The 26,876-nt window shown below is 41.9% G+C and overlaps 1 protein-coding gene and 2 pseudogenes across 6 annotated transcripts; all 3 read left to right on the top strand.

The window, feature by feature from the left end:
* Window positions 1-989: 989 nt before the first annotated feature.
* Window positions 990-5,139, top strand: LOC117186892 (annotated as a pseudogene).
* A 931-nt stretch (window positions 5,140-6,070) lies between these two features.
* Window positions 6,071-19,956, top strand: LOC117185924 (protein argonaute-2-like). 6 transcript variants are annotated; one of them, XM_033388196.1, is made up of 10 exons: window positions 6,072-6,207; window positions 6,283-6,366; window positions 6,841-7,000; window positions 7,076-7,499; window positions 16,900-16,988; window positions 17,047-17,653; window positions 17,748-18,092; window positions 18,153-18,800; window positions 18,869-19,239; window positions 19,320-19,956. In XM_033388196.1, exons 1-10 carry the CDS (start codon window positions 6,192-6,194, stop codon window positions 19,408-19,410), a joined length of 2,835 nt encoding a protein of 944 aa, XP_033244087.1. In that variant the 5' UTR covers window positions 6,072-6,191; the 3' UTR covers window positions 19,411-19,956. The 6 variants fall into 6 exon arrangements, with proteins under 6 accessions (XP_033244090.1, XP_033244087.1, XP_033244084.1 ...); XM_033388195.1 differs by lacking the exons at window positions 6,072-6,207; window positions 6,283-6,366; window positions 6,841-7,000; window positions 7,076-7,499 and adding exons at window positions 15,368-15,564; window positions 15,640-15,723; window positions 16,186-16,345; window positions 16,409-16,832; XM_033388199.1 differs by lacking the exon at window positions 16,900-16,988 and adding an exon at window positions 7,575-7,663 and having other exon boundaries at window positions 6,071-6,207; window positions 6,841-7,499.
* Window positions 19,957-20,460: 504 nt separating this feature from the next.
* Window positions 20,461-25,748, top strand: LOC117186901 (annotated as a pseudogene).
* Window positions 25,749-26,876: the final 1,128 nt, after the last annotated feature.

Raw genomic sequence — 26,876 nt, 5'->3', positions numbered from 1 at the left:
TTGTGTGGGCGGAAGGGGGTGGGGCGAAATTTTAAGATACACGTTTTATAGTAAGATCTAACAGGAGTGCGGATACCAAATTTGGTTACTCTAGCTTTAATAGTCTCTGAGATTTTTGAATATCCCCAGATTTTCGTCCTTTGCGGGAGCGGAAGGGGGTGTGGCGAAATTTTGAAACAAACTCGTCTCGGTCCGATATATTAGGAGTGTGGATACCAAATTTGGTTGCTCTAGCTTTTATAGTCTCTGAGATCTAGGCGCTAATGTTTTACTCTAAGCAAAGCCGCCTATGCTACGTGTGTTAGAGAGAGAGACAGGGCGAGAAAAAATGAAATTGTTTTCTTGATTCTGGCTATAATAATTATACGACCTGGTTCAGATTTTGCACTCTTGAAGATATAGTCATCTTCTACGATTCTGCGTTTTTAGTTTTCTCGTATCGTCGAAATTGTGGATGCCACAGATTTTCGCCCTTTGTGGGGGCGGAAGTGGGCGGGGCAAAGTTTTGAAATATTCTTGTAGCAGTGACATATCACAGAAGTCTGGATCCAAAACATCGTTGCTCTCGCTCTTATAGTCTTTGAGCACTAGGCGCTGAAGGGGACGGACAGACGGACAGACGGACGGACGGACGGACGGACAGACGGACAGACAGACATGGCTCAACCGACGCGGCTATTGATGCTGATCAAGAATATATATACTTTATGGGGTCGGAAACGATTCCTTTTGGACGTTACACACATCCACTTTTACCACAAATCTAATATACCCCAATACTCATTTTGAGTATCGGGTATAATAAATAACCCCATTTTCCAGGACCTAAGTTAATTTTTTTATTGTTAGGTCTGAAATATAAATAGCAGTATCCCTAAACCCTTCGAGTACCCGGTATAAAAAATGTTATTTAGAGAATTCCTAGGATAGTTGAAAAGCAGAATTTCTTAATTGAGCACCAACTAACTGCACACCAAATGAAAATTAATCATTTACTACAGATTCAACTACAAGATTATTAGAATCGATCACACAGCACAGTGCTATACGTCAAACATATTTAGAGTAAAAAGTTTGGCATCAGAAAACAGGAAATAAATATTGCAGTCATTCGAAACAATTCAGTCGTCGGGAACAGAGATAAAATTCGACAAAAATAAAAATAATAAAAAATATAAAAATGGGAAAGGAAAATAGTGAGTGAAATACAAAACTGAAAGTGAAAAGTACCCATGCGAATTTGTTCAATAAAATAAATTTATTCCGATTAGAATATAAACCGAATGCCGAAAAACCAACCAAACCAACCATGAAGCGGTACTTCGGCAAGCCCCTCCAACAGCATCAACTAAAAGGTAAGTGAAGGATTGTTTTGACCCTGGCTGTACGTTGTTTACTTTTAAGATGTACGTTTTGGGAGGAATGAGTTGCAATTTCAGGGGACCTTCCTGAGTTCTGTGAATGTGCGATATACGGCCTCCATATACGTTGCTCAGAATGTAGCCAACTAGCAGTAGACCCCTAGATGAATCGCGACTTTTTAGCTATGTTTCTATCAGAAAAGCTACCTTTAGAGGGTAATATTTCGTTCGAATTTAACAAAAAAAATTTAGTAAACTTTGACATTTTACTCAAAGGCATACTTGATGGTTTCCATTTCAAGTGGGTAGCAATGAAGCTTTGAAATTTAGTTACAAAATAACCGCGACCTTGATAAATCGCGGTCCATTGAGGGTATTTTGTTTTGCTTTAGACTTGTTAGCGCAGGTCCGTGTATCGATTATTTACCATTAATTCTTCCACTCTTCTTCACGAATCTTTAGCTGGAGAACAGGTTACTCACCCTCCATATGGAGGTCCTGCCGCCTCTGGCTTGCAGAAGCAGAAGCAGGAAGAGGAGCAAGGAGAATGGCAGACACAAAGGTGTCAGAAGAGGCGCGATAAGGCCGGGGAAGGCTGGGGCGGAAAGCAGCAGCAGCAGCAGCAACTTCCACAACAGCGCGGACAACACCGCGATCCTATAGAAAAACAGAACCAACAACAGCAGACAGTACAAAGGCGTCTTCAGGGCCACAATGAACAACACCAAGGAGGCTCCCAGTTCTATGGTCCACCAAAACCGCAAGACGAACTCCCAAAATGGCCAAGAGCCCAGAACCGAGGTCTGCCTCTGCAGCCTCTGCTCCCTCAGACCCAAAAAGTGGTGCCGCCACTCCCAGCAGGCACCATGAAACGTGGAACTTTGGGAAAACCAGGTCAAGTATCTGTTAATTATCTCGACGTTAACTTGGATAAAATGCCTGCGGTGGCCTATCAGTACGATGTGAAGATCACGTCAGTATTTCCTAAGAAGTTCTATCGTCAGGCTTTTGATCAGTACAGAGTTGAACATTTGGGGGTGCGATTGCCGCATATGATGGACGTGCATCGTGCTACTCAGTTGTGAAACTAAAATGCAGCCCCAGGGCCAAGAAGTGAAAGTAAGTGTTGTATATTTCGCTGAGTTTGATGTGCTTTTGAAGTGAAACTTGCCCTCTTGTCGTCCAGGTAACAGATCGCCACGGCCTTACCTTGAATTACACTGTGGAGCTCAAGAAGACACAGGACTGGGAAGTCGATTTGAGCTCACTAAGAAGGTGAGTGAACCGAATTGAACGAATTGAACCGAATGTGTGCAGTTTTCCATTTTTGCAGCTACATGAAGGACAAGATTTATGATAAGCCCATGCGAGCCTTGCAGTGTCTGGAGGTTGTGTTGGCGGCTCCCTGTCATAACACCGCTAGACGCGCCGGTCGCTCCTTCTTCAAAAGGTCTGATCCCGGAAACGCCTTTGATCTTAAAGACGGCTACGAAGCTCTGGTTGGGCTCCATCAAACATTCGTGCTTGGCGATCGCCCGTTTGTTAATGTGGACATATCACACAAGGCCTATCCGAAGGCCATGTCGATCATTGACTATATAGAGCATTATCAGCGGCAGAAAATTGACAAAAGCACAAATCTTGACTACAGGCGTTCTGATATTGAGTCATTCCTAAATGACATTTATATAATTTACGACCCGCCTGCCTGTCTTGGCAGCGCCCCTCGCGTCTTCAGAGTCAACGGGCTTTCCAAGGCTCCGGCTAGCACTCAGACATTTGAGCTGGATGGGAAAGAAACGACCGTTGCAAAGTACTTCAAGTCTCGGGAGTATGATTTAAAGTTTCCGAACCTTCTCTGCTTGCATGTTTGGCCGCCGTTAAAACGCATTTATTTGCCTATCGAACTATGTCGCATGGACGATGGGCAGACAATGAAGGTGAGTTAAAAATCTCCCAAGCGGGGAGCTTCCCTTCACTCCAAATCATTCTGCGTTTCCTGCTTTTATTTGATTTATCTGTATCGTATCGCAGCGCAAGGATACTGCTGCTCGGGTGGCGGCCATGCTTAAGTTTGCTGGCACGTCAACCAACGAGAGGAAGGCCAAGATCGTCCGCTTGCTGGAATATTTCAAGCACAATTTAGACCCGACCATCAGCCACTTTGGCATACGGCTGGGCAATGACTTCATCGTCGTGAATACACGCACGCTCAATGCGCCTCAGATTGAGTACAAAAACAACAATTTGGCTTCGGTGAGGAACGGTTCGTGGCGCATGGATCGCATGCAATTCTTTGAACCCAAGCCAAAGCCACATAAATGGGCCATACTCTACGGTAAGATTAACTACCTGTATGTGGACGAGCTTCAGAAGATGGTAAGTTCATTGCAGCATTTCAAACAGATCCGATCCTAATCCGACTAATTTTCGTCGCAGGTTCTTCAGCAGAGTCGCACCCTCAATCTGTGCCTGGATACCAAAGCCGAGATACGGAATTACAAGGACGAACGTGAAATAGATGCTCATTTCCACGATTTCAAAAAAAATCAATTTGATTTGGTGTTCGTTATTATACCAAATGTCGGGCGCTGTTATGATGTCGTGAAGCAAAAGGCTGAGCTGAAGCACGGCATTCTCACACAATGCATCAAGCAGATCACAGTCGAGCGTAAATGCAACCCGCAGTGTATTGGTAACGTTCTACTCAAGGTAAATTCCAAGCTGAACGGTATTAATCACAAGCTAAGGGATGACCCGCGCTGTCTGTTAAAGAACGCAATGTTTTTGGGTGCCGATGTGAGTCATCCGTCGCCCGATCAGTGGGAGATCCCCAGTGTGGTGGGTGTTGCCGCCTCCCATGATCCATTCGGGGCTTCATATAACATGCAATATCGCTTGCAACGCTCTACCCTGGAGGAGATCGAGGACATGGAGTCGATAACCCTGGAGCACTTGCGTGTTTATTATCAGTTCCGGAAATCCTATCCCGAGCACATCATCTATTACCGTGATGGTGTCGGCGATGGTCAGTTCCCCAAGATCAAAAGTGAAGAGTTGAGAGGAATTTCTGCGGCCTGCTGCAAGGTAATTTGAACCGTTGCATCCAGATTTTGTTGTCATTTTCTATCGCTACTCGACCGTTCGCCTTTCAGATGCACATTAAACCCAAGATTTGCTGCGTCATCGTAGTTAAGCGGCATCATACGCGCTTCTTTCCGAACGGAGCTCCATCGCAATATAACAAGTTCAACAATGTCGATCCGGGAACCGTCGTCGATCGCACCATTGTCCATCCCAATGAGATGGAGTTCTTCATGGTCAGCCATCAGGCGAATCAGGGGACGGCCAAGCCGACGCGTTACAACGTAATTGAGAATACGGGCAACTTGGATATTGATGTACTGCAGCAATTGACATACAATCTTTGTCACATGTTTCCTCGTTGCAACCGCGCAGTGTCTTATCCGGCTCCGGCATATTTGGCTCATTTGGCTGCGGCACGTGGACGTGTCTACCTCACTGGGTGCGATATTAATACTATTATTGTTTCATATATTCGTTCTGATAACGTCTTGACTAATATCTTGACCGCTTTTCTTCCAGCTCCACCAAGTTCCGTTCTCCACAGGAGGAGTACGTAAAGCGTTTGATTGTTTCAGAGTTCATGAAGACGAATCCTATGTACTTCGTGTAGGCATCAAAAAACAGCTTCACTTCTGCCTATAGTAATTCAATTCAAATATGATTATTCTTTATAAATTGTATATTTTATCATTATCATCATGTAAGGGGCACACTCTACTCTACTCTACTCTACGTTATGCTATATGACACTAGACATATGTATTCCAGAGCTGTCGACCAGAGCTACGCAGTAGCCGGCGCACGTGTGTGCTGAACGGGTCGCTTCGTCCGCCGCTTGAAGTCCTGGTTGGTCCAATCGTCCCACTTGCGAGTTCGAAAATCTCTCCTGAGCCTGGCCCGGGATGGTTTAAGGTTTAAGGGAAAATACGGTTTATTTACTTTTTTATTCGTAAAAGCCAATTTTTTGTATCGTTATATTTTGACTGCACCGCGAATTATTTTGAATGCATTTAAATTGTATCGAACCATTGGTCAATCATTTGAAATAATTTACTTGCTTGAGCGCATGAAAAATAGCAGAACCTCTGATGAAACAATTGTGTGTGGATTGACATGTGCATGAAAGATTTCACTCCTTTCCTTAGTGGAAATCAATGGAGTCAAAGATTTTGTTCGTTTTTCACTAAAATAATAAGCAGCTGCTGTTGTACCGGCGGTCAGTACAGACCTAATCAACTCACTGGAGCCCCAGCCTCGCCCACGGCCACTCCCACTCCATCCACAAGCTCCGCCACTTCTGACGCCCTACAGCAGCGTGGAGAACGGCAAAGGGCCCCAAAGGCCTTCATGGAAAATATTACAAAAATAAATAACCCCATTTTCCAGCACCTAAGTTCATTTTTTTATTGTTAAGTCTGAAATATAAATAGCAGTATCCCTAAACCCTTCGAGTACCCGGTATAAAAAATGCTATTTAGAGAATTCCTAGGATAGTTGAAAAGCAGAATTTCTTAATTGAGCACCAACTAACTGCACACCAAATGAAAATTAATCATTTACTACAGATACAACTACAAGATTATTAGAATCGATCACACAGCACAGCGCTATACGTCAAACATATTTAGAGTAAAAAGTTTGGCATCAGAAAACAGGAAATAAATATTGCAGTCATTCGAAACAGTTCAGTCGTTGAGAACAGATATAAAATTCAACAAAAATAAAATAATAAAAAATATAAAAATGGAAAAGGAAAATAGTGAGTGAAATACAAAACTGAAAGTGAAAAGTTCCCATGCGAATTTGTTTAATGAAATAAATTTATTCCGATTAGAATATAAACCGAATGCCGAAAAACCAACCAAACCAACCATGAAGCGGAACTTCGGCAAGCCCCTCCAACAGCATCAACTAAAAGGTAAGTGAAGGATTGTTTTGACCCTGCCAGTACGTTGTTTACTTTTAAGATGTACGTTTTGGGAGGAATGAGTTGCAATTTCAGGGGACCTTCCTGAGTTCTGTGAATGTGCGATATACGGCCTCCATATACGTTGCTCAGAATGTAGCCAACTAGCAGTAGACCCCTAGATGAATCGCGACTTTTTGTTTTTGTTTTAATTAGTTATGTTTCTATCAGAAAAGCTACTTTTAGAGGGTGATATTTCGTTCGAATTTAACAAAAAAAACTTTGACATTTTACTCAAAGGCATACTTGATGGTTTCCATTTCAAGTGGGTAGCAATGAAGCTTTGAAATTTAGTTACAAAATAACCGTGACCTTGATAAATCGCGGTCCATTTAGGGTATTTTGTTTTGCTTTAGACTTGTTAGCGCAGGTCCGTGTATCGATTATTTACCATTAATTCTTCCACTCTTCTTCACGAATCTTTAGCTGGAGAACAGGTTACTCACCCTCCATATGGAGGTCCTGCCGCCTCTGGCTTGCAGAAGCAGAAGCAGGAAGAGGAGCAAGGAGAATGGCAGACACAAAGGTGTCAGAAGAGGCGCGATAAGGCCGGGGAAGGCTGGGGCGGAAAGCAGCAGCAGCAGCAGCAACTTCCACAACAGCGCGGACAACACCGCGATCCAATAGAAAAACAGAACCAACAACAGCAGACAGTACAAAGGCGTCTTCAGGGCCACAATGAACAACACCAAGGAGGCTCCCAGTTCTATGGTCCACCAAAACCGCAAGACGAACTCCCAAAATGGCCAAGAGCCCAGAACCGAGGTCTGCCTCTGCAGCCTCTGCTCCCTCAGACCCAAAAAGTGGTGCCGCCACTCCCAGCAGGCACCATGAAACGTGGAACTTTGGGAAAACCAGGTCAAGTATCTGTTAATTATCTCGACGTTAACTTGGATAAAATGCCTGCGGTGGCCTATCAGTACGATGTGAAGATCACGTCAGTATTTCCTAAGAAGTTCTATCGTCAGGCTTTTGAGCAGTACAGAGTTGAACATTTGGGGGGTGCGATTGCCGCATATGATGGACGTGCATCGTGCTACTCAGTTGTGAAACTAAAATGCAGCCCCCAGGGCCAAGAAGTGAAGGTAAGTGTTGTATATTTCGCTGAGTTTGATGTGCTTTTGAAGTGAAACTTTCGCCCTTGTCCTCTTGTCGTCTAGGTAACAGATCGCCACGGCCGCACCTTGAATTACACTGTGGAGCTCAAGAAGACACAGGACTCGGAAGTCGATTTGAGCTCACTAAGAAGGTGAGTGAACCGAATTGAACGAATTGAACCGAATGTGTGCAGTTTTCCATTTTTGCAGCTACATGAAGGACAAGATTTATGATAAGCCCATGCGAGCCTTGCAGTGTCTGGAGGTTGTGTTGGCGGCTCCCTGTCATAACACCGCTAGACGCGCCGGTCGCTCCTTCTTCAAAAGGTCTGATCCCGGAAACGCCATTGATCTTAAAGACGGCTACGAAGCTCTGGTTCGGATTATCCCCCTCCCTCCCGGCTACCGCCTTAACCTAACCTAACCTCTTGGATGTTAACGATATGAAAACCTAGGAAAGCCCGTCAAAAGCTGTACGCTGTCCGTCAAGGATGGCTGTGTACCAGAGTAGAGGATTGTTCGCCAGTTTAAGTAGAGTTGTCGCCTTGTGATTCGTAGAAGTAGAAGATGCCATCATTCCAAATATCGAAATAAGAGTGTGCCAGTGTTGCCAATGTTGTTCCATCCAACGGAGAGCGTCACATCAGTTTACAGGGCTTTCCTAGCAGCGTTGCAACGCGTTGTGTCGCATGACATTGTGCGTGTATGTGTCTTGGCTGATATATCGAAGTCTAAGAATGTCTGCCATTAGCCTTAACTGCCGATTTGTGTAAATGCTCTTCTGGTTTTTTTTCACATTTTCAATTTTAGGAAAATTTTATTTTTATCACAAAAACTTTGTTATTTTTACAACCGAAACTAAGTTTTTTTTATGAGATGTTGCCTGGATACCAAAGCCGAGATACGGAATTTCAAGGACGAACGTGAAATAGATGCTCATTTCCACGATTTCAAAAAAAAAATCAATTTGATTTGGTGTTCGTTATTATACCAAATGTCGGGCGCTGTTATGATGTCGTGAAGCAAAAGGCTGAGCTGAAGCACGGCATTCTCACACAATGCATCAAGCAGATCACAGTCGAGCGTAAATGCAACCCGCAGTGTATTGGTAACGTTCTACTCAAGGTAAATTCCAAGCTGAACGGTATTAATCACAAGCTAAGGGATGACCCGCGCTGTCTGTTAAAGAGCGCAATGTTTTTGGGTGCCGATGTGACTCATCCGTCGCCCGATCAGTGGGAGATCCCCAGTGTGGTGGGTGTTGCCGCCTCCCATGATCCATTCGGGGCTTCATATAACATGCAATATCGCTTGCAACGCTCTACCCTGGAGGAGATCGAGGACATGGAGTCGATAACCCTGGAGCACTTGCGTGTTTATTATCAGTTCCGGAAATCCTATCCCGAGCACATCATCTGATATCCCATGAGTGACCTATGTGCTGTGGTGCCGGAGGAGTCGGTTGGTCGGAGTCTCTCAGAAGTACTGCTGCCATGCCTGCCCGCTCCTTTCCTGCAAGTTCAAGGCTCTGGGGGCATAAGATAGCATTTAGCGCATCATTTGGGGTGGAGTTCTACTGATGCATAGGCCGGCAATTCGCTGAACTTTGCACAGTTTTTTGGTGGTCCTTTTCAATTGCTCCGGTCACCACGCAGTAACTCCGTAGTGTAGTATTGGCCTAACTATTGCTAGATGCATCCATTGGACTATACTTGGGTTGGTGCCCCTTTTTACAAAAATGGATTTTGTACATGTAAAGAGCGCTGTCGTGGCCTTCGTCACTTTATTTTTGACGTTCAGGTTTATGTTTAATGTTTAGAGTTCAACTATGGACAGTTAAACTGTGTAAAAATAAGAATGTACAAATCATAAAATTAAATTAAATAATTATTCATTAAAGAAGATTTTACTTTGGAAGCACAAGTATCAAAGGAAAAAAAGATAAACAAATTTATTGTAGTCGCGGCAAAGGCTACGACAAGATTCATGGTCAGAGTAGTTCGAAGGACAGGAAGACGCAGAGGATAGTAATGCCTAGTTGGGCGGGATGGGACAGCAATATTGATAAGGCTAATGAGGGCCGAGGATTCAACGTCGCCTAGGAGAAGTTTGTGGAGAAACAGAATTCCATGGAAACTCCTACGACTTTCAGGAGAGTGCAAGTTCATGAGACGCAGCCGACTCTCATAAGAAGGAAGATGACGAGAGGGGTCCCAATTAAGTCCGCGCAGGGCAAAGATAAGGAATTGTTTTTGAACGGACTCGAGCATATCTTGATATTTTTGGTAATGGGGAGACCAGATACAGGAACCATATTCCAAGATAGGTGTAGAATAGTTTAGTGGTTAGGGGTCAGAAAATTCCTTCGACCATCTTTTGATAAAGACAAGGACTCCTTTGGCTTTATTCGAAATAGCGGATATATGAGAACTAAAGTTATGTACGAAAATAATGCCTAAGTCATTAACTTTGTATAGGCGTTCCAAGGAAATTTTATGAATTGTGAAGTTAAAAAGGTAAGACTTGTTGCGATGGAGGGTCATGGCGTTAAATTTGGAAATGTTAAGAGGAAGAGCGCTAATAATGTACCAATTTTTGAGAGCGTCGAGATCTGATTGAAGAAATAACGAGGTTACCAGATCGCTGTAGGAAAAACATAGCTTGACATCATCAGCATACATTGGGACTCGTGAATTAGTTAAAACTTGGGGAAGATCATTGATAAGGAGGTTAAATATTTCCAATTCAACTTTTTGCCAATTACCAACCATAAGTAAATTCCACTGTTGCTGAAGGATATCCTGCATCAATTTAATATGGTGGTGTTAGGAGAGGGATCTTGTATTTATTTGTGAATACTGTCAGTCCGCTCGATACTGTCCATTCGAGAGTCCCGCAAGCTTTGCGGTCATTAAGTAGTGGAGTGTTTGGAGGTATTTCCCCAAGAAAATAATTGCAACTTTGCATGTGGATGTGATCCATCGAAGTTACCGCTCCCTCTCTAGGGAGGTATGCCGGTTCGATGGTTGTACACCCGGGGGAAATGCGTGTCTAATAAAATGGTTAGGGACTCCTCACTGGAGTTAGAGGGTAGTTTTCGCGGGGATCTTGCGTAGCCTTGCGGGCTCTGATGTTTCCTCTATTTCTGATTTTATAGCATGTATGTGGCCCCGGGTTTTCCGTAGTGATATTTTAGTCCAGGACGCCAGATCTTATTATAATTAGGAGCTTGTGCATGAACATAACGCCATTGCATATTCTGCGATGGTGTGACGACGGCAGGTCAATAAGATTTAGCATAGACCGGTAGGTCTATGGTGACAAGATTCTACCCGAGTCCCAGTTAAAGTTACGAAGGGCAAAAATTAAAATTGCTTTTGCACAGATTCAATAACAACCTGCTGCTCTTTCTACTGCGGGCTCCACACAAAGGAACAATACTCCAATATCGGACGTACTAACAAGATATACAGTTGTTTCGTCACGTACGGGTCGTCAAACTTCTTTAACCAAAGCTTGATGATCGCTAAAACACTCTTAGCTTTATTTACTGTTGCGGCTATATGGCTGTTAAAACACAACTTATGATCAAGTAGGACTCCGCGGTCATTTAAACAACCAGGGTATGATTTCCAAGAACTTATGAGACAAAATGTGGAGCGCGACGGTAAAATGTCATGGTTGCTGGACTAGGACAACGTCCGCTCCACTCTCGTCTAAGCAGAGTATTAGTATGGTTCATAATAATAATACATATACGTAATAACGTAATAATACGAACAACAAGCACAAAAAGCGCATCTAATTGATACGGTAGCTGATATCAAACTATTTTATTCATTTGTTAACTTAACTTCCGTTTGATAGCCCTGGAAAGGTTTATATTTAAAATCGCGTTGCTGATTTTATATATATGTTGCCTAAAACCATTCGGTATGACTGGGTGATATGTCAACATTTTTTTGTAAAATACAAACCAAGAGAGCATTTTTACATATATTTTTATTTTATGTTTTGATAATTCGAATTCCTGAGGAAAAGAGACGGCGAGATATTTTCCACTATTTAGGAAGGCTTTGTATTCGAAAGAATTTGCGAATTGTTCCAAACACCTTTGAGCGCGGACTGACTATTTCTAATCAATTAGGCGTGACGTCCCGCCCATTGGTGCTCCCGTTTTCACATTCCGCAAGGTTGCTACGTTTTCTAAACGAAAACATTTTCATTTCGACAAAATGAAAGGTCGTCTGTTCTTTTTACTCTGCTATTTCGCATATTTGTCGCCGGCCGTTTTTTTTTCGACGTCCAAAATCAGGTACCTTGAGCACAAATTGACAAAATTGCCGTTCTTACGGAGGAAAACCTTTCAAAGTCCCAAAACAAGCAACACATACAAAAAAATATATCAAAGCATACTTGATTATGTTAATATTTTGTATGTGCCCTAGACAAAATATTCCGATGCCAGGGATGAAAATAAAGAAAGTATCGGAAATATAACTTTTTATCGATATATAGTTTTATTGACTGTCCGTTTTGATGTAGAGATAATTTTGCAAACTGATTTTCTTTGTAACCAAATTGGATTTAGTTCTTCATCGTGGCTAATACTTTCGTCAAAATTGATCCCATAGCGCTGGAGGATTGTGCGAGCGTAAGCAACGCAAAAGATAGCGTTTGCCAAAGCTCCAAACAAAAGGGCGTTGGTGTCATAGGTGCACCAAAAGAAATAGCTTGCTGCATTGAAGACCTGGGTTCCGCTCTACAAGACAAAGTGATTTTGGCACCTGCAGAAAGTAGCCACCAATTTGTGCTTCATGCCAAGCAGTCTGAAGCCATGTCCGGTGATCAGAAAGTGCTGTTAAAAGGGCATTCGTCTCAGTATGTCAAGCTGAATGTTGGTGGTTGCTTATATTATACTAAAATCGGAACACTGACAAGGCATAATGATACAATGCTAAGCGCTATGTTTAGTGGTCGCATGGAGGTGCTAACTGATTCAGAAGGTAATTAATTTACATTGAAATTATTCTGTAATATGTATACAAAAATTCACGTTGCAGGTTGGATACTAATAGATCGCTGTGGAAACCATTTTGGAATCATACTCAACTTCTTGCGCGATGGCAGTGTCCCATTACCCGAAACTAACAAAGAAATAGCTGAGCTACTTGCAGAATCAAAATACTACTGCATTACCGAGCTTGCATTGTCATGTGAACGGGCACTATATGCACACATTGAGCCAAACCCTATTTGCCGCATTCCATTGATAACTTCGCAAAAAGAGCAACAACTTCTAATCAGCGCGTCTTCGAAACCGGCTGTTATTTTAGTGGTGCAGCGACAAAACAACAAGTATTCATACACAAGCACATCCGATGACAATTTATTGAAAAATATTGAACTTTTCGACAAGCTCTCTCTGCGTTTCAACGAACGCATTTTATTCATCAAAGATGTTATAGGACCAAGTGAAATATGTTGCTGGTCCTTTTATGGGCACGGAAAAAAGGTTGCTGAAGTGTGTTGTACTTCTATAGTTTATGCAACTGATCGAAAACATTTTAAAGTGGAATTTTCTGAGGCACGTATTTACGAAGAAACACTTAAAGTGTTGATATACGAGAATCGAAATGCCCCTGACCAAGATCTAATGCAGGCCACATCTTCTGTACGTGTGGGGGTGTTAGCGGAACAAGCATGCATCAGTATACAAGCTACGAAGAGGAAGAGCGAACTGGACTAGCGCGGTTGCGATCAAACAAACGGAACAACCCCACATGACACGCATAGGTTTTTTATAAACTTAGTTTTGATGGCGTTGCCTATCTACAAGTTCAGCTCGTTGCTGACTTCTAGCGTCAGTAAATGTATAAAACGCGATCGGATGTATAGTTCATTAATATAATTTTTTAAATAAAAATTAACCCTATCTGAAACTGTTTACAAATGAAATTAAAAGAACCGTCGAATAACCTTGCAAATATTTATAATGTATGTATAAATATACATATGTAGAAACCAACACTGATATGAAATCTTAGCAAGCAAACAAAATAATATTAATTCTATGTTAAAAAAACGTTTGCTCATTTTTATAAAACGATCTTCAAGAGTCTAAAAATGATAAGTTAAAGAATAGCTTTCTACATCTACCAACCTTCAAACTTCCGAAAATGTTGGTGTCTTGATTATATTGCTTAAAAAAATGACATCCAAATAAATTAATGACAGACCAAAAAGAAAATATATACCTCCAAACGGAGGGTGACCCCATAAAGAAATGGGTCAGCTATCGCAGCCACCAAGTCATCTAAATACGTGCGGATCCACCTGGACAACCACACTAACTTGGAATAACTACATAACTAGCAAAGCGACATTAACTTCAGAAAACAATACTGGCTACTGGAAAAAACTGTACCAGCACGGAAGATAACTTTTAGTGTTTAAAACAAAGTTATATCCTGTAGCTGTAAAATGATTCTGTCGCCTTTGATCAAAAACCGCACCCCAAGCAAAGCTGTAAGCTACAGCTTTATAGTGTAAATATATATAAATTTTGGTAAATATTTATTTTTTATACCCGATACTCAAAATGAGTATTGGGGTATATTAGATTTGTGGTAAAAGTGGATGTGTGTAACGTCCAGAAGGAATCGTTTCCGACCCCATAAAGTATATATATTCTTGATCAGCATCAATAGCCGAGTCGATTGAGCCCTGTCTGTCTGTCCGTCTGTCCGTCCGTCCGTCTGTCCGTCTGTCCGTCCCCTTCAGCGCCTAGTGCTCAAAGACTATAAGAGCTAGAGCAACGTTGTTTTGGATCCAGACTTCTGTGATATGTCACTGCTACAAAAATATTTCAAAACTTCGCCCCGCCCACTTCCGCCCCCACAAAAGACGAAAATCTGTGGCATCCATATTTTTAAAGATACGATCAAACCAAAAACGCAGAATCGTAGAGGATGACTATATGTTTTAGAATGTTAGATCTCAACCAGATCGTATAATTATTATAGCCAGAATCAAGAAAACAATTTCATTCTTTCTCGCTCTGTCTCTCTCTTACACACAGGTTTCATTGTCGGTTTTGCCAATTGCAAAATATGAGTTTAAGGATCTCAGAACCTATAAGAGCCAGAGCAACCAAATTTGGTATCCACACTCCTGTGATATCGGACCTTGACCGTTTCGTGTCCAAATTTCGCCACACCCCCTTTCGCCCCCGCAAAGGACGAAAATCTGGGGCATCCACAAATCTCAGAGACTATTAAGGCTAGAGTAACCAAATTTGGTATCCGCACTTCTGTTAGATCTCACTATAAAACGTATATCTTAGAATTTCGCCCCACCCCCTTCCGCCCCCCCAAAGGACAAAAATCTGTTGCATCCACAATATTGCACATTCGAGAAAACTAAAAACGCAGAATCATAGATAATGATCATATCTATTAGGTTGCTGAATCTGTATCAGATCAGATCATTTTTATAGCCAAAAGGAACAAATAAATTTGCACTGGCTACGCAGCGCCCGACGTCACGCTCAGACTGATTTTCTGTCTCTCTCGCACGCATTCTTTGTCGTGTCGTTTAATATTAGCGACGTCTGCCGGAGGAGAGCCGTACTGACTTAGTATCGGGTATAAATTTAGAGTTGCGGTCTCCGCAGCAACTCACAACGTTCCCCCTCGTTTATTGTTAGGTCTGAAATATAAATAGCAGTATCCCTAAACCCTTCGAGTACCCGGTATAAAAAATGTTATTTAGAGAATTCCTAGGATAGTTGAAAAGCAGAATTTCTTAATTGAGCACCAACTAACTGCACACCAAATGAAAATTAATCATTTACTACAGATTCAACTACAAGATTATTAGAATCGATCACACAGCACAGTGCTATACGTCAAACATATTTAGAGTAAAAAGTTTGGCATCAGAAAACAGGAAATAAATATTGCAGTCATTCGAAACAATTCAGTCGTCGGGAACAGATAAAATTCGACAAAAATAAAAATAATAAAAAATATAAAAATGGGAAAGGAAAATAGTGAGTGAAATACAAAACTGAAAGTGAAAAGTTCCCATGCGAATTTGTTTAATAAAATAAATTTATTCCGATTAGAATATAAACCGAATGCCGAAAAACCAACCAAACCAACCATGAAGCGGTACTTCGGCAAGCCCCTCCAACAGCATCAACTAAAAGGTAAGTGAAGGATTGTTTTGACCCTGGCTGTACGTTGTTTACTTTTAAGATGTACGTTTTGGGAGGAATGAGTTGAAGGGGACCTTCCTGAGTTCTGTGAATGTGCGATATACGGCCTCCATATACGTTGCTCAGAATGTAGCCAACTAGCAGTAGACCCCTAGATGAATCGCGACTTTTTAGTTATGTTTCTATCAGAAAAGCTACCTCTAGAGGGTGATTTCGTTCGAATTTAAGAAACAAAAAAATTAGTAAACTTTGACATTTTACTCAAAGGCATACTTGATGGTTTCCATTTCAAGTGGGTAGCAATGAAGCTTTGAAATGTAGTTACAAAATAACCGTGACCTTGATAAATCGCGGTCCATTGAGGGTATTTTGTTTTGCTTTAGACTTGTTAGCGCAGGTCCGTGTATCGAATTTTTACCATTAATTCTTCCACTCTTCTTCACGAATCTTTAGCTGGAGAACAGGTTACTCACCCTCCATATGGAGGTCCTGCCGCCTCTGGCTTGCAGAAGCAGAAGCAGGAAGAGGAGCAAGGAGAATGGCAGACACAAAGGTGTCAGAAGAGGCGCGATAAGGCCGGGGAAGGCTGGGGCGGAAAGCAGCAGCAGCAGCAGCAACTTCCACAACAGCGCGATCCTATAGAAAAACAGAACCAACAACAGCAGACAGTACAAAGGCGTCTTCAGGGCCACAATGAACAACACCAAGGAGGCTCCCAGTTCTATGGTCCACCAAAACCGCAAGACGAACTCCCAAAATGGCCAAGAGCCCAGAACCGAGGTCTGCCTCTGCAGCCTCTGCTCCCTCAGACCCAAAAAGTGGTGCCGCCACTCCCAGCAGGCACCATGAAACGTGGAACTTTGGGAAAACCAGGTCAAGTATCTGTTAATTATCTCGACGTTAACTTGGATAAAATGCCTGCGGTGGCCTATCAGTACGATGTGAAGATCACGTCAGTATTTCCTAAGAAGTTCTATCGTCAGGCTTTTGATCAGTACAGAGTTGAACATTTGGGGGGTGCGATTGCCGCATATGATGGACGTGCATCGTGCTACTCAGTTGTGAAACTAAAATGCAGCCCCCAGGGCCAAGAAGTGAAAGTAAGTGTTGTATATTTTGCTGAGTTTGATGTGCTTTTGAAGTGAAACTTGCCCTCTTGTCGTCCAGGTAACAGATCGCCACGGCCTTACCTTGAATTACACTGTGGAGCTCAAGAAGACACAGGACTGGGAAGTCGATTTGAGCTCACTAAGAAGGTGAGTGAACCGAATTGAACGAATTGAACCGAATGTGTGCAGTTTTCCATTTTTGCAGCTACATGAAGGACAAGATTTATGATAAGCCCATGCGAGCCTTGCAGTGTCTGGAGGTTGTGTTGGCGGCTCCCTGTCATAACACCGCTAGACGCGCCGGTCGCTCCTTCTTCAAAAGGTCTGATCCCGGAAACGCCTTTGATCTTAAAGACGGCTACGAAGCTCTGGTTGGGCTCCATCAAACATTCGTGCTTGGCGATCGCCCGTTTGTTAATGTGGACATATCACACAAGGCCTATCCGAAGGCCATGTCGATCATTGACTATATAGAGCATTATCAGCGGCAGAAAATTGACAAAAGCACAAATCTTGACTACAGGCGTTCTGATATTGAGTCATTCCTAAATGACATTTATATAATTTACGACCCGCCTGCCTGTCTTGGCAGCGCCCCTCGCGTCTTCAGAGTCAACGGGCTTTCCAAGGCTCCGGCTAGCACTCAGACATTTGAGCTGGATGGGAAAGAAACGACCGTTGCAAAGTACTTCAAGTCTCGGGAGTATGATTTAAAGTTTCCGAACCTTCTCTGCTTGCATGTTTGGCCGCCGTTAAAACGCATTTATTTGCCTATCGAACTATGTCGCATGGACGATGGGCAGACAATGAAGGTGAGTTAAAAATCTCCCAAGCGGGGAGCTTCCCTTCACTCCAAATCATTCTGCGTTTCCTGCTTTTATTTGATTTATCTGTATCGTATCGCAGCGCAAGGATACTGCTGCTCGGGTGGCGGCCATGCTTAAGTTTGCTGGCACGTCAACCAACGAGAGGAAGGCCAAGATCGTCCGCTTGCTGGAATATTTCAAGCACAATTTAGACCCGACCATCAGCCACTTTGGCATACGGCTGGGCAATGACTTCATCGTCGTGAATACACGCACGCTCAATGCGCCTCAGATTGAGTACAAAAACAACAATTTGGCTTCGGTGAGGAACGGTTCGTGGCGCATGGATCGCATGCAATTCTTTGAACCCAAGCCAAAGCCACATAAATGGGCCATACTCTACGGTAAGATTAACTACCAGTATGTGGACGAGCTTCAGAAGATGGTAAGTTCATTGCAGCATTTCAAACAGATCCGATCCTAATCCGACTAATTTTCGTCGCAGGTTCTTCAGCAGAGTCGCACCCTCAATCTGTGCCTGGATACCAAAGCCGAGATACGGAATTACAAGGACGAACGTGAAATAGATGCTCATTTCCACGATTTCAAAAAAAATCAATTTGATTTGGTGTTCGTTATTATACCAAATGTCGGGCGCTGTTATGATGTCGTGAAGCAAAAGGCTGAGCTGAAGCACGGCATTCTCACACAATGCATCAAGCAGATCACAGTCGAGCGTAAATGCAACCCGCAGTGTATTGGTAACGTTCTACTTAAGGTAAATTCCAAGCTGAACGGTATTAATCACAAGCTAAGGGATGACCCGCGCTGTCTGTTAAAGAACGCAATGTTTTTGGGTGCCGATGTGAGTCATCCGTCGCCCGATCAGTGGGAGATCCCCAGTGTGGTGGGTGTTGCCGCCTCCCATGATCCATTCGGGGCTTCATATAACATGCAATATCGCTTGCAACGCTCTACCCTGGAGGAGATCGAGGACATGGAGTCGATAACCCTGGAGCACTTGCGTGTTTATTATCAGTTCCGGAAATCCTATCCCGAGCACATCATCTATTACCGTGATGGTGTCGGCGATGGTCAGTTCCCCAAGATCAAAAGTGAAGAGTTGAGAGGAATTTCTGCGGCCTGCTGCAAGGTAATTTGAACCGTTGCATCCAGATTTTGTTGTCATTTTCTATCGCTACTCGACCGTTCGCCTTTCAGATGCACATTAAACCCAAGATTTGCTGCGTCATTGTAGTTAAGCGGCATCATACGCGCTTCTTTCCGAACGGAGCTCCATCGCAATATAACAAGTTCAACAATGTCGATCCGGGAACCGTCGTCGATCGCACCATTGTCCATCCCAATGAGATGGAGTTCTTCATGGTCAGCCATCAGGCGAATCAGGGGACGGCCAAGCCGACGCGTTACAACGTAATTGAGAATACGGGCAACTTGGATATTGATGTACTGCAGCAATTGACATACAATCTTTGTCACATGTTTCCTCGTTGCAACCGCGCAGTGTCTTATCCGGCTCCGGCATATTTGGCACATTTGGCTGCGGCACGTGGACGTGTCTACCTCACTGGGTGCGATATTAATACTATTATTGTTTCATATATTCGTTCTGATAACGTCTTGACTAATATCTTAACCGCTTTTCTTCCAGCTCCACCAAGTTCCGTTCTCCACAGGAGGAGTACGCAAAGCGTTTGATTGTTCCAGAGTTCATGAAGACGAATCCTATGTACTTCGTGTAGGCATCAAAAAACAGCTTCACTTCTGCCTATAGTAATTCAATTCAAATATGATTATTCTTTATAAATTGTATATTTTATCATTATCATCATGTAAGGGGCACACTCTACTCTACTCTACTCTACTCTACTCTACGTTATGCTATATGACACTAGACATATGTATTCCAGAGCTGTCGACCAGAGCTACGCAGTAGCCGGCGCACGTGTGTGCTGAACGGGTCGCTTCGTCCGCCGCTTGAAGTCCTGGTTGGTCCAATCGTCCCACTTGCGAGTTCGAAAATCTCTCCTGAGCCTGGCCCGGGATGGTTTAAGGTTTAAGGGAAAATACGGTTTATTTACTTTTTTATTCGTAAAAGCCAATTTTTTGTATCGTTATATTTTGACTGCACCGCGAATTAATTTCGATTGCATTTAAATTGTATCGAACCATTGGTCAATCATTTGAAATAATTTACTTGCTTGAGCGCATGAAAAATAGCAGAACCTCTGATGAAACAATTGTGTGTGGATTGACATGTGCATGAAAGATTTCACTCCTTTCCTTAGTGGAAATCAATGGAGTCAAAGATTTTGTTCGTTTTTCACTAAAATAATAAGCAGCTGCTGTTGTACCGGCGGTCAGTACAGACCTAATCAACTCACTGGAGCCCCAGCCCCGCCCACGGCCACTCCCACTCCATCCACAAGCTCCGCCACTTCTGGCGCCCTACAGCAGCGTGGAGAACGGCAAAGGGCCCCAAAGGCCTTCATGGAAAATATTACAAAAATAAATAACCCCATTTTCCAGCACCTAAGTTCATTTTTTTATTGTTAGGTCTGAAATATAAATAGCAGTATCCCTAAACCCTTCGAGTACCCGGTATAAAAAATGCTATTTAGAGAATTCCTAGGATAGTTGAAAAGCAGAATTTCTTAATTGAGCACCAACTAACTGCACACCAAATGAAAATTAATCATTTACTACAGATACAACTACAAGATTATTAGAATCGATCACACAGCACAGCGCTATACGTCAAACATATTTAGAGTAAAAAGTTTGGCATCAGAAAACAGGAAATAAATATTGCAGTCATTCGAAACAGTTCAGTCGTTGAGAACAGATATAAAATTCAACAAAAATAAAATAATAAAAAATATAAAAATGGAAAAGGAAAATAGTGAGTGAAATACAAAACTGAAAGTGAAAAGTTCCCATGCGAATTTGTTTAATAAAATAAATTTATTCCGATTAGAATATAAACCGAATGCCGAAAAACCAACCAAGCCCCTCCAACAGCATCAACTAAAAGGTAAGTGAAGGATTGTTTTGACCCTGCCTGTACGTTGTTTACTTTTAAGATGTACGTTTTGGGAGGAATGAGTTGCAATTTCAGGGGACCTTCCTGAGTTCTGTGAATGTGCGATATACGGCCTCCATATACGTTGCTCAGAATGTAGCCAAATAGCAGTAGACCCCTAGATGAATCGCGACTTTTTGTTTTTGTTTTAATTAGTTATGTTTCTATCAGAAAAGCTACCTTTAGAGGGTAATATTTCGTTCGAATTTAACAAAAAAAAATTTAGTAAACTTTGACATTTTACTCAAAGGCATACTTGATGGTTTCCATTTCAAGTGGGTAGCAATGAAGACGGTACAGTGATCTGTGTATGGCCTGTATGGCCCCATCTGGGCCTGGAAGTCAGTCGAGCCATTCGTCTCTGTGAGGACTGAATGTATTGAAGGGGGTATCTGTGTACTCTCTTGGAACTCAGTAGAATGTTTTTAAACGGACGATATTGCTATTAATTTAAATGGATGAGTGACCTATGTGCTGTGGTGCCGGAGGAGTCGGTTGGTCGGAGAAGTCGGTCTCAGAAGTACTGCTGCCATGCCTGCCCGCTCCTTTCCTGCAAGTTCAAGGCTCTGGGGGCATAAGATAGCATTTAGCGCATCATTTGGGGTGGAGTTCTACTGATGCATAGGCCGGCAATTCGCTGAACTTTGCACAGTTTTTTGGTGGTCCTTTTCAATTGCTCCGGTCACCACGCAGTAACTCCGTAGTGTAGTATTGGCCTAACTATTGCTAGATGCATCCATTGGACTATACTTGGGTTGGTGCCCCTTTTTACAGAAATGGATTTTGTACATGTATAGAGCGCTGTCGTGGCCTTCGTCACTTTATTTTTGACGTTCAGGTTTATGTTTAATGTTTAGAGTTCAACTATGGACAGTTAAACTGTGTAAAAATAAGAAGGTAGAAATCATTAAATTAAATTAAATAATTATTCATTAAAGAAGATTTTACTTTGGAAGCACAAGTATCAAAGGAAAAAAAGATAAACAAATTTATTGTAGTCGCGGCAAAGGCTACGACAAGATTCATGGTCAGAGTAGTTCGAAGGACAGGAAGACGCAGAGGATAGTAATGCCTAGTTGGGCGGGATGGGACAGCAATATTGATAAGGCTAATGAGGGCCGAGGATTCAACGTCGCCTAGGAGAAGTTTGTGGAGAAACAGAATTCCATGGAAACTCCTACGACTTTCAGGAGAGTGCAAGTTCATGAGACGCAGCCGACTCTCATAAGAAGGAAGATGACGAGAGGGGTCCCAATTAAGTCCGCGCAGGGCAAAGATAAGGAATTGTTTTTGAACGGACTCGAGCATATCTTGATATTTTTGGTAATGGGGAGACCAGATACAGGAACCATATTCCAAGATAGGTGTAGAATAGTTTAGTGGTTAGGGGTCAGAAAATTCCTTCGACCATCTTTTGATAAAGACAAGGACTCCTTTGGCTTTATTCGAAATAGCGGATATATGAGAACTAAAACATAAGTTATGTACGAAAATAATGCCTAAGTCATTAACTTTGTATAGGCGTTCCAAGGAAATTTTATGAATTGTGAAGTTAAAAAGGTAAGACTTGTTGCGATGGAGGGTCATGGCGTTAAATTTGGAAATGTTAAGAGGAAGAGCGCTAATAATGTACCAATTTTTGAGAGCGTCGAGATCTGATTGAAGAAATAACGAGGTTACCAGATCGCTGTAGGAAAAACATAGCTTGACATCATCAGCATACATTGGGACTCGTGAATTAGTTAAAACTTGGGGAAGATCATTGATAAGGAGGTTAAATATTTCCAATTCAACTTTTTGCCAATTACCAACCATAAGTAAATGCCACTGTTGCTGAAGGATATCCTGCATCAATTTAATATGGGGGTGTTAGGAGAGGGATCTTGTATTTATTTGTGAATACTTTCAGTCCGCTCGATACTGTCCATTCGAGAGTCCCCAAGCTTTGCGGTCATTAAGTAGTGGAGTGTTTGGAGGTATTTCCCCAAGAAAATAATTGCAACTTTGCATGTGGATGTGATCCATCGAAGTTACCGCTCCCTCTCTAGGGAGGTATGCCGGTTTGATGGTTGTACACCCGGGGGAAATGCGTGTCTAATAAAATGGTTAGGGACTCCTCACTGGAGTTAGTGGGTAGTTTTCGCGGGGATCTTGCGTAGCCTTGCGGGCTCTGATGTTTCCTCTATTTCTGATTTTATAGCATGTATGTGGCCCCGGGTTTTCCGTAGTGATATTTTAGTCCAGGACGCCAGATCTTATTATAATTAGGAGCTTGTGCATGAACATAACGCCATTGCATATTCTGCGATGGTGTGACGACGGCAGGTCAATAAGATTTAGCATAGACCGGTAGGTCTATGGTGACAAGATTCTACCCGAGTCCCAGTTAAAGTTACGAAGGGCAAAAATTAAAATTGCTTTTGCACAGATTCAATAACAACCTGCTGCTCTTTATACTGCGGGCTCCACACAAAGGAACAATACTCCAATATCGGACGTACTAACAAGATATACAGTTTTTCGTCATGTACGGGTCGTCAAACTTCTTAAACCAAAGCTTGATGATCGCTAAAACACTCTTAGCTTTATTTACTGTTGCGGCTATATGGCTGTTAAAACACAACTTATAATCATGTAGGACTCCGAGGTCATTTAAACAACCAGGGTATGATTTTCTAGAACTTAAATGTAAAATGTCATGGTTGCTGGACCAGGACGACGTCCGCTCCACTCTCGTCTAAGCAGAGTATTAGTATGGTTCATAATAATAATACATATACGTAATAACGTAATAATACGAACAACAAGCACAAAAAGCGCATCTAATTGATACGGTAGCTGATATCAAACTATTTTATTCATTTGTTAACTTAACTTCCGTTTGATAGCCCTGGAAAGGTTTATATTTAAAATCGCGTTGCTGATTTTATATATATGTTGCCTAAAACCATTCGGTATGACTGGGTGATATGTCAACATTTTTTTGTAAAATACAAACCAAGAGAGCATTTTTACATATATTTTTATTTTATGTTTTGATAATTGGAATTCCTGAGGAAAAGAGACGGCGAGATATTTTCCACTATTTAGGAAGGCCTTGTATTCGAAAGAATTTGCGAATTGTTCCAAACACCTTTGAGCGCGGGCTGACTATTTCTAATCAATTAGGCGTGACGTCCCGCCCATTGGTGCTCCCGTTTTCACATTCCGCAAGGTTGCTACGTTTTCTAAACGAAAACATTTTCATTTCGACAAAATGAAAGGTCGTCTGTTCTTTTTACTCTGCTATTTCGCATATTTGTCGCCGGCCGTTTTTTTTTCGACGTCCAAAATCAGGTACCTTGAGCACAAATTGACAAAATTGCCGTTCTTACGGAGGAAAACCTTTCAAAGTCCCAAAACAAGCAACACATACAAAAAAATATATCAAAGCATACTTGATTATGTTAATATTTTGTATGTGCCCTAGACAAAATATTCCGATGCCAGGGATGAAAATAAAGAAAGTATCGGAAATATAACTTTTTATCGATATATAGTTTTATTGACTGTCCGTTTTGATGTAGAGATAATTTTGCAAACTGATTTTCTTTGTAACCAAATTGGATTTAGTTCTTCATCGTGGCTAATACTTTCGTCAAAATTGATCCCATAGCGCTGGAGGATTGTGCGAGCGTAAGCAACGCAAAAGATAGCGTTTGCCAAAGCTCCAAACAAAAGGGCGTTGGTGTCATAGGTGCACCAAAAGAAATAGCTTGCTGCATTGAAGACCTGGGTTCCGCTCTACAAGACAAAGTGATTTTGGCACCTGCAGAAAGTAGCCACCAATTTGTGCTTCATGCCAAGCAGTCTGAAGCCATGTCCGGTGATCAGAAAGTGCTGTTAAAAGGGCATTCGTCTCAGTATGTCAAGCTGAATGTTGGTGGTCGCTTATATTATACTACAATCGGAACACTGACGAAGCATAATGATACAATGCTAAGCGCTATGTTTAGTGGTCGCATGGAGGTGCTAACTGATTCAGAAGGTAATTAATTTACATTGAACTTATTCTGTAATATGTATACAAAAATTCACGTTGCAGGTTGGATACTAATAGATCGCTGTGGAAACCATTTTGGAATCATACTCAACTTCTTGCGCGATGGCAGTGTCCCATTACCCGAAACTAACAAAGAAATAGCTGAGCTACTTGCAGAATCAAAATACTACTGCATTACCGAGCTTGCATTGTCATGTGAACGGGCACTATATGCACACATTGAGCCAAAACCCATTTGCCGCATTCCATTGATAACTTCGCAAAAAGAGCAACAACTTCTAATCAGCGCGTCTTCGAAACCGGCTGTTATTTTAGTGGTGCAGCGACAAAACAACAAGTATTCATACACAAGCACATCCGATGACAATTTATTAAAAAATATTGAACTTTTCGACAAGTTCTCTCTGCGTTTCAACGAACGCATTTTATTCATCAAAGATGTTATAGGACCAAGAGAAATATGTTGCTGGTCCTTTTATGGGCACGGAAAAAAGGTTGCTGAAGTGTGTTGTACTTCTATGGTTTATGCAACTGATCGAAAACATAATAAAGTGGAATTTCCTGAGGCACGTATTTACGAAGAAACACTTAAAGTGTTGCTATACGAGAATCGAAACGCCTGACCAAGATCTAATGCAGGCCACATCTTCTGTACGTGTGGGGGGTGTTAGCGGAACAAGCATGCATCAGTATACAAGCGGCGAAGAGGAAGAGCGAACTGGACTAGCGCGGTTGCGATCAAACAAACGGAACAACCCCACATGACACGCATAGGTTTTTTATAAACTTAGTTTTGATGGCGTTGCCTATCTACAAGTTCAGCTCGTTGCTGACTTCTAGCGTCAGTAAATGTATAAAACGCGATCGGATGTATAGTTCATTAATATAATTTTTTAAATAAAAATTAACCCTATCTGAAACTGTTTACAAATGAAATTACAAGAACCGTCGAATAACCTTGCAAATATTTATGGTTACATATATACATATGTATATGATTCGCTTTCCAGTATAAATAAACATATGTAGAAACCAACACTGATATGAAATCTTAGCAAGCAAACAAAATAATATTAATTCTATGTTAAAAAAAAACGTTTGCTCATTTTTATAAAACGATCTTCAAGAGTCTAAAAATGATAAGTTAAAGAATAGCTTTCTACATCTACCAACCTTCAAACTTCCGAAAATGTTGGTGTCTTGATTATATTGCTTAAAAAAATGACATCCAAATAAATTAATGGCAGACCAAAAAGAAAATATATACCTCCAAACGGAGGGTGACCCCATAAAGAAATGGGTCAGCTATCGCAGCCACCAAGTCATCTAAATACGTGCGGATCCACCTGGACAACCACACTAACTTGGAATAACTACATAACTAGCAAAGCGACATTAGCTTCAGAAAACAATACTGGCTACTGGAAAAAACTGTACCAGCACGGAAGATAACTTTTAGTGTTTAAAACGAAAGTTATATCCTGTAGTTGTAAAATGATTCTGTCGCCTTTGATCAAAAACCGCACCCCAAGCAAAGCTGTAAGCTACAGCTTTATAGTGTAAATATATATAAATTTTGGTAAATATTTATTTTTTATACCCGATACTCAAAATGAGTATTGGGGTATATTAGATTTGTGGTAAAAGTGGATGTGTGTAACGTCCAGAAGGAATCGTTTCCGACCCCATAAAGTATATATATTCTTGATCAGCATCAATAGCCGAGTCGATTGAGCCCTGTCTGTCTGTCCGTCCCCTTCATCGCCTAGTGCTCAAAGACTATAAGAGCTAGAGCAACGTTGTTTTGGATCCAGACTTCTGTGATGTCACTGCTACAAAAATATTTCAAAACTTCGCCCCGCCCACTTCCGCCCCCACAAAGGACGAAAATCTGTGGCATCCACAATTTTAAAGATACGAGAAAACCAAAAACGCAGAATCGTAGAGGATGACTATATGTTCTAGAGTGTAAAATCTCAATCGTATAATTATTATAGCCAGAATCAAGAAAACAATTTCATTCTTTCTCGCTCTGTCTCTCTCTTACACACAGGTTTCATTGTCGGTTTTGCCAATTGCAAAAT

This window comes from Drosophila miranda, chromosome 2 (assembly GCF_003369915.1).
Source record: "Drosophila miranda strain MSH22 chromosome 2, D.miranda_PacBio2.1, whole genome shotgun sequence".
Lineage (NCBI taxonomy): Eukaryota > Metazoa > Arthropoda > Insecta > Diptera > Drosophilidae > Drosophila > Drosophila miranda.
This window is presented reverse-complemented; position numbering and strand designations above follow the sequence as displayed.

Bases quoted from the DNA above. Each gene is read 5' to 3' on its own strand.
- LOC117185924 (XM_033388199.1), top strand. The intron at 7,664-17,046 runs GTGAGTGAACCG...CCATTTTTGCAG, and splicing joins GATTTGAGCTCACTAAGAAG to CTACATGAAGGACAAGATTT. The intron at 18,801-18,868 runs GTAATTTGAACC...TTCGCCTTTCAG, and splicing joins TTTCTGCGGCCTGCTGCAAG to ATGCACATTAAACCCAAGAT.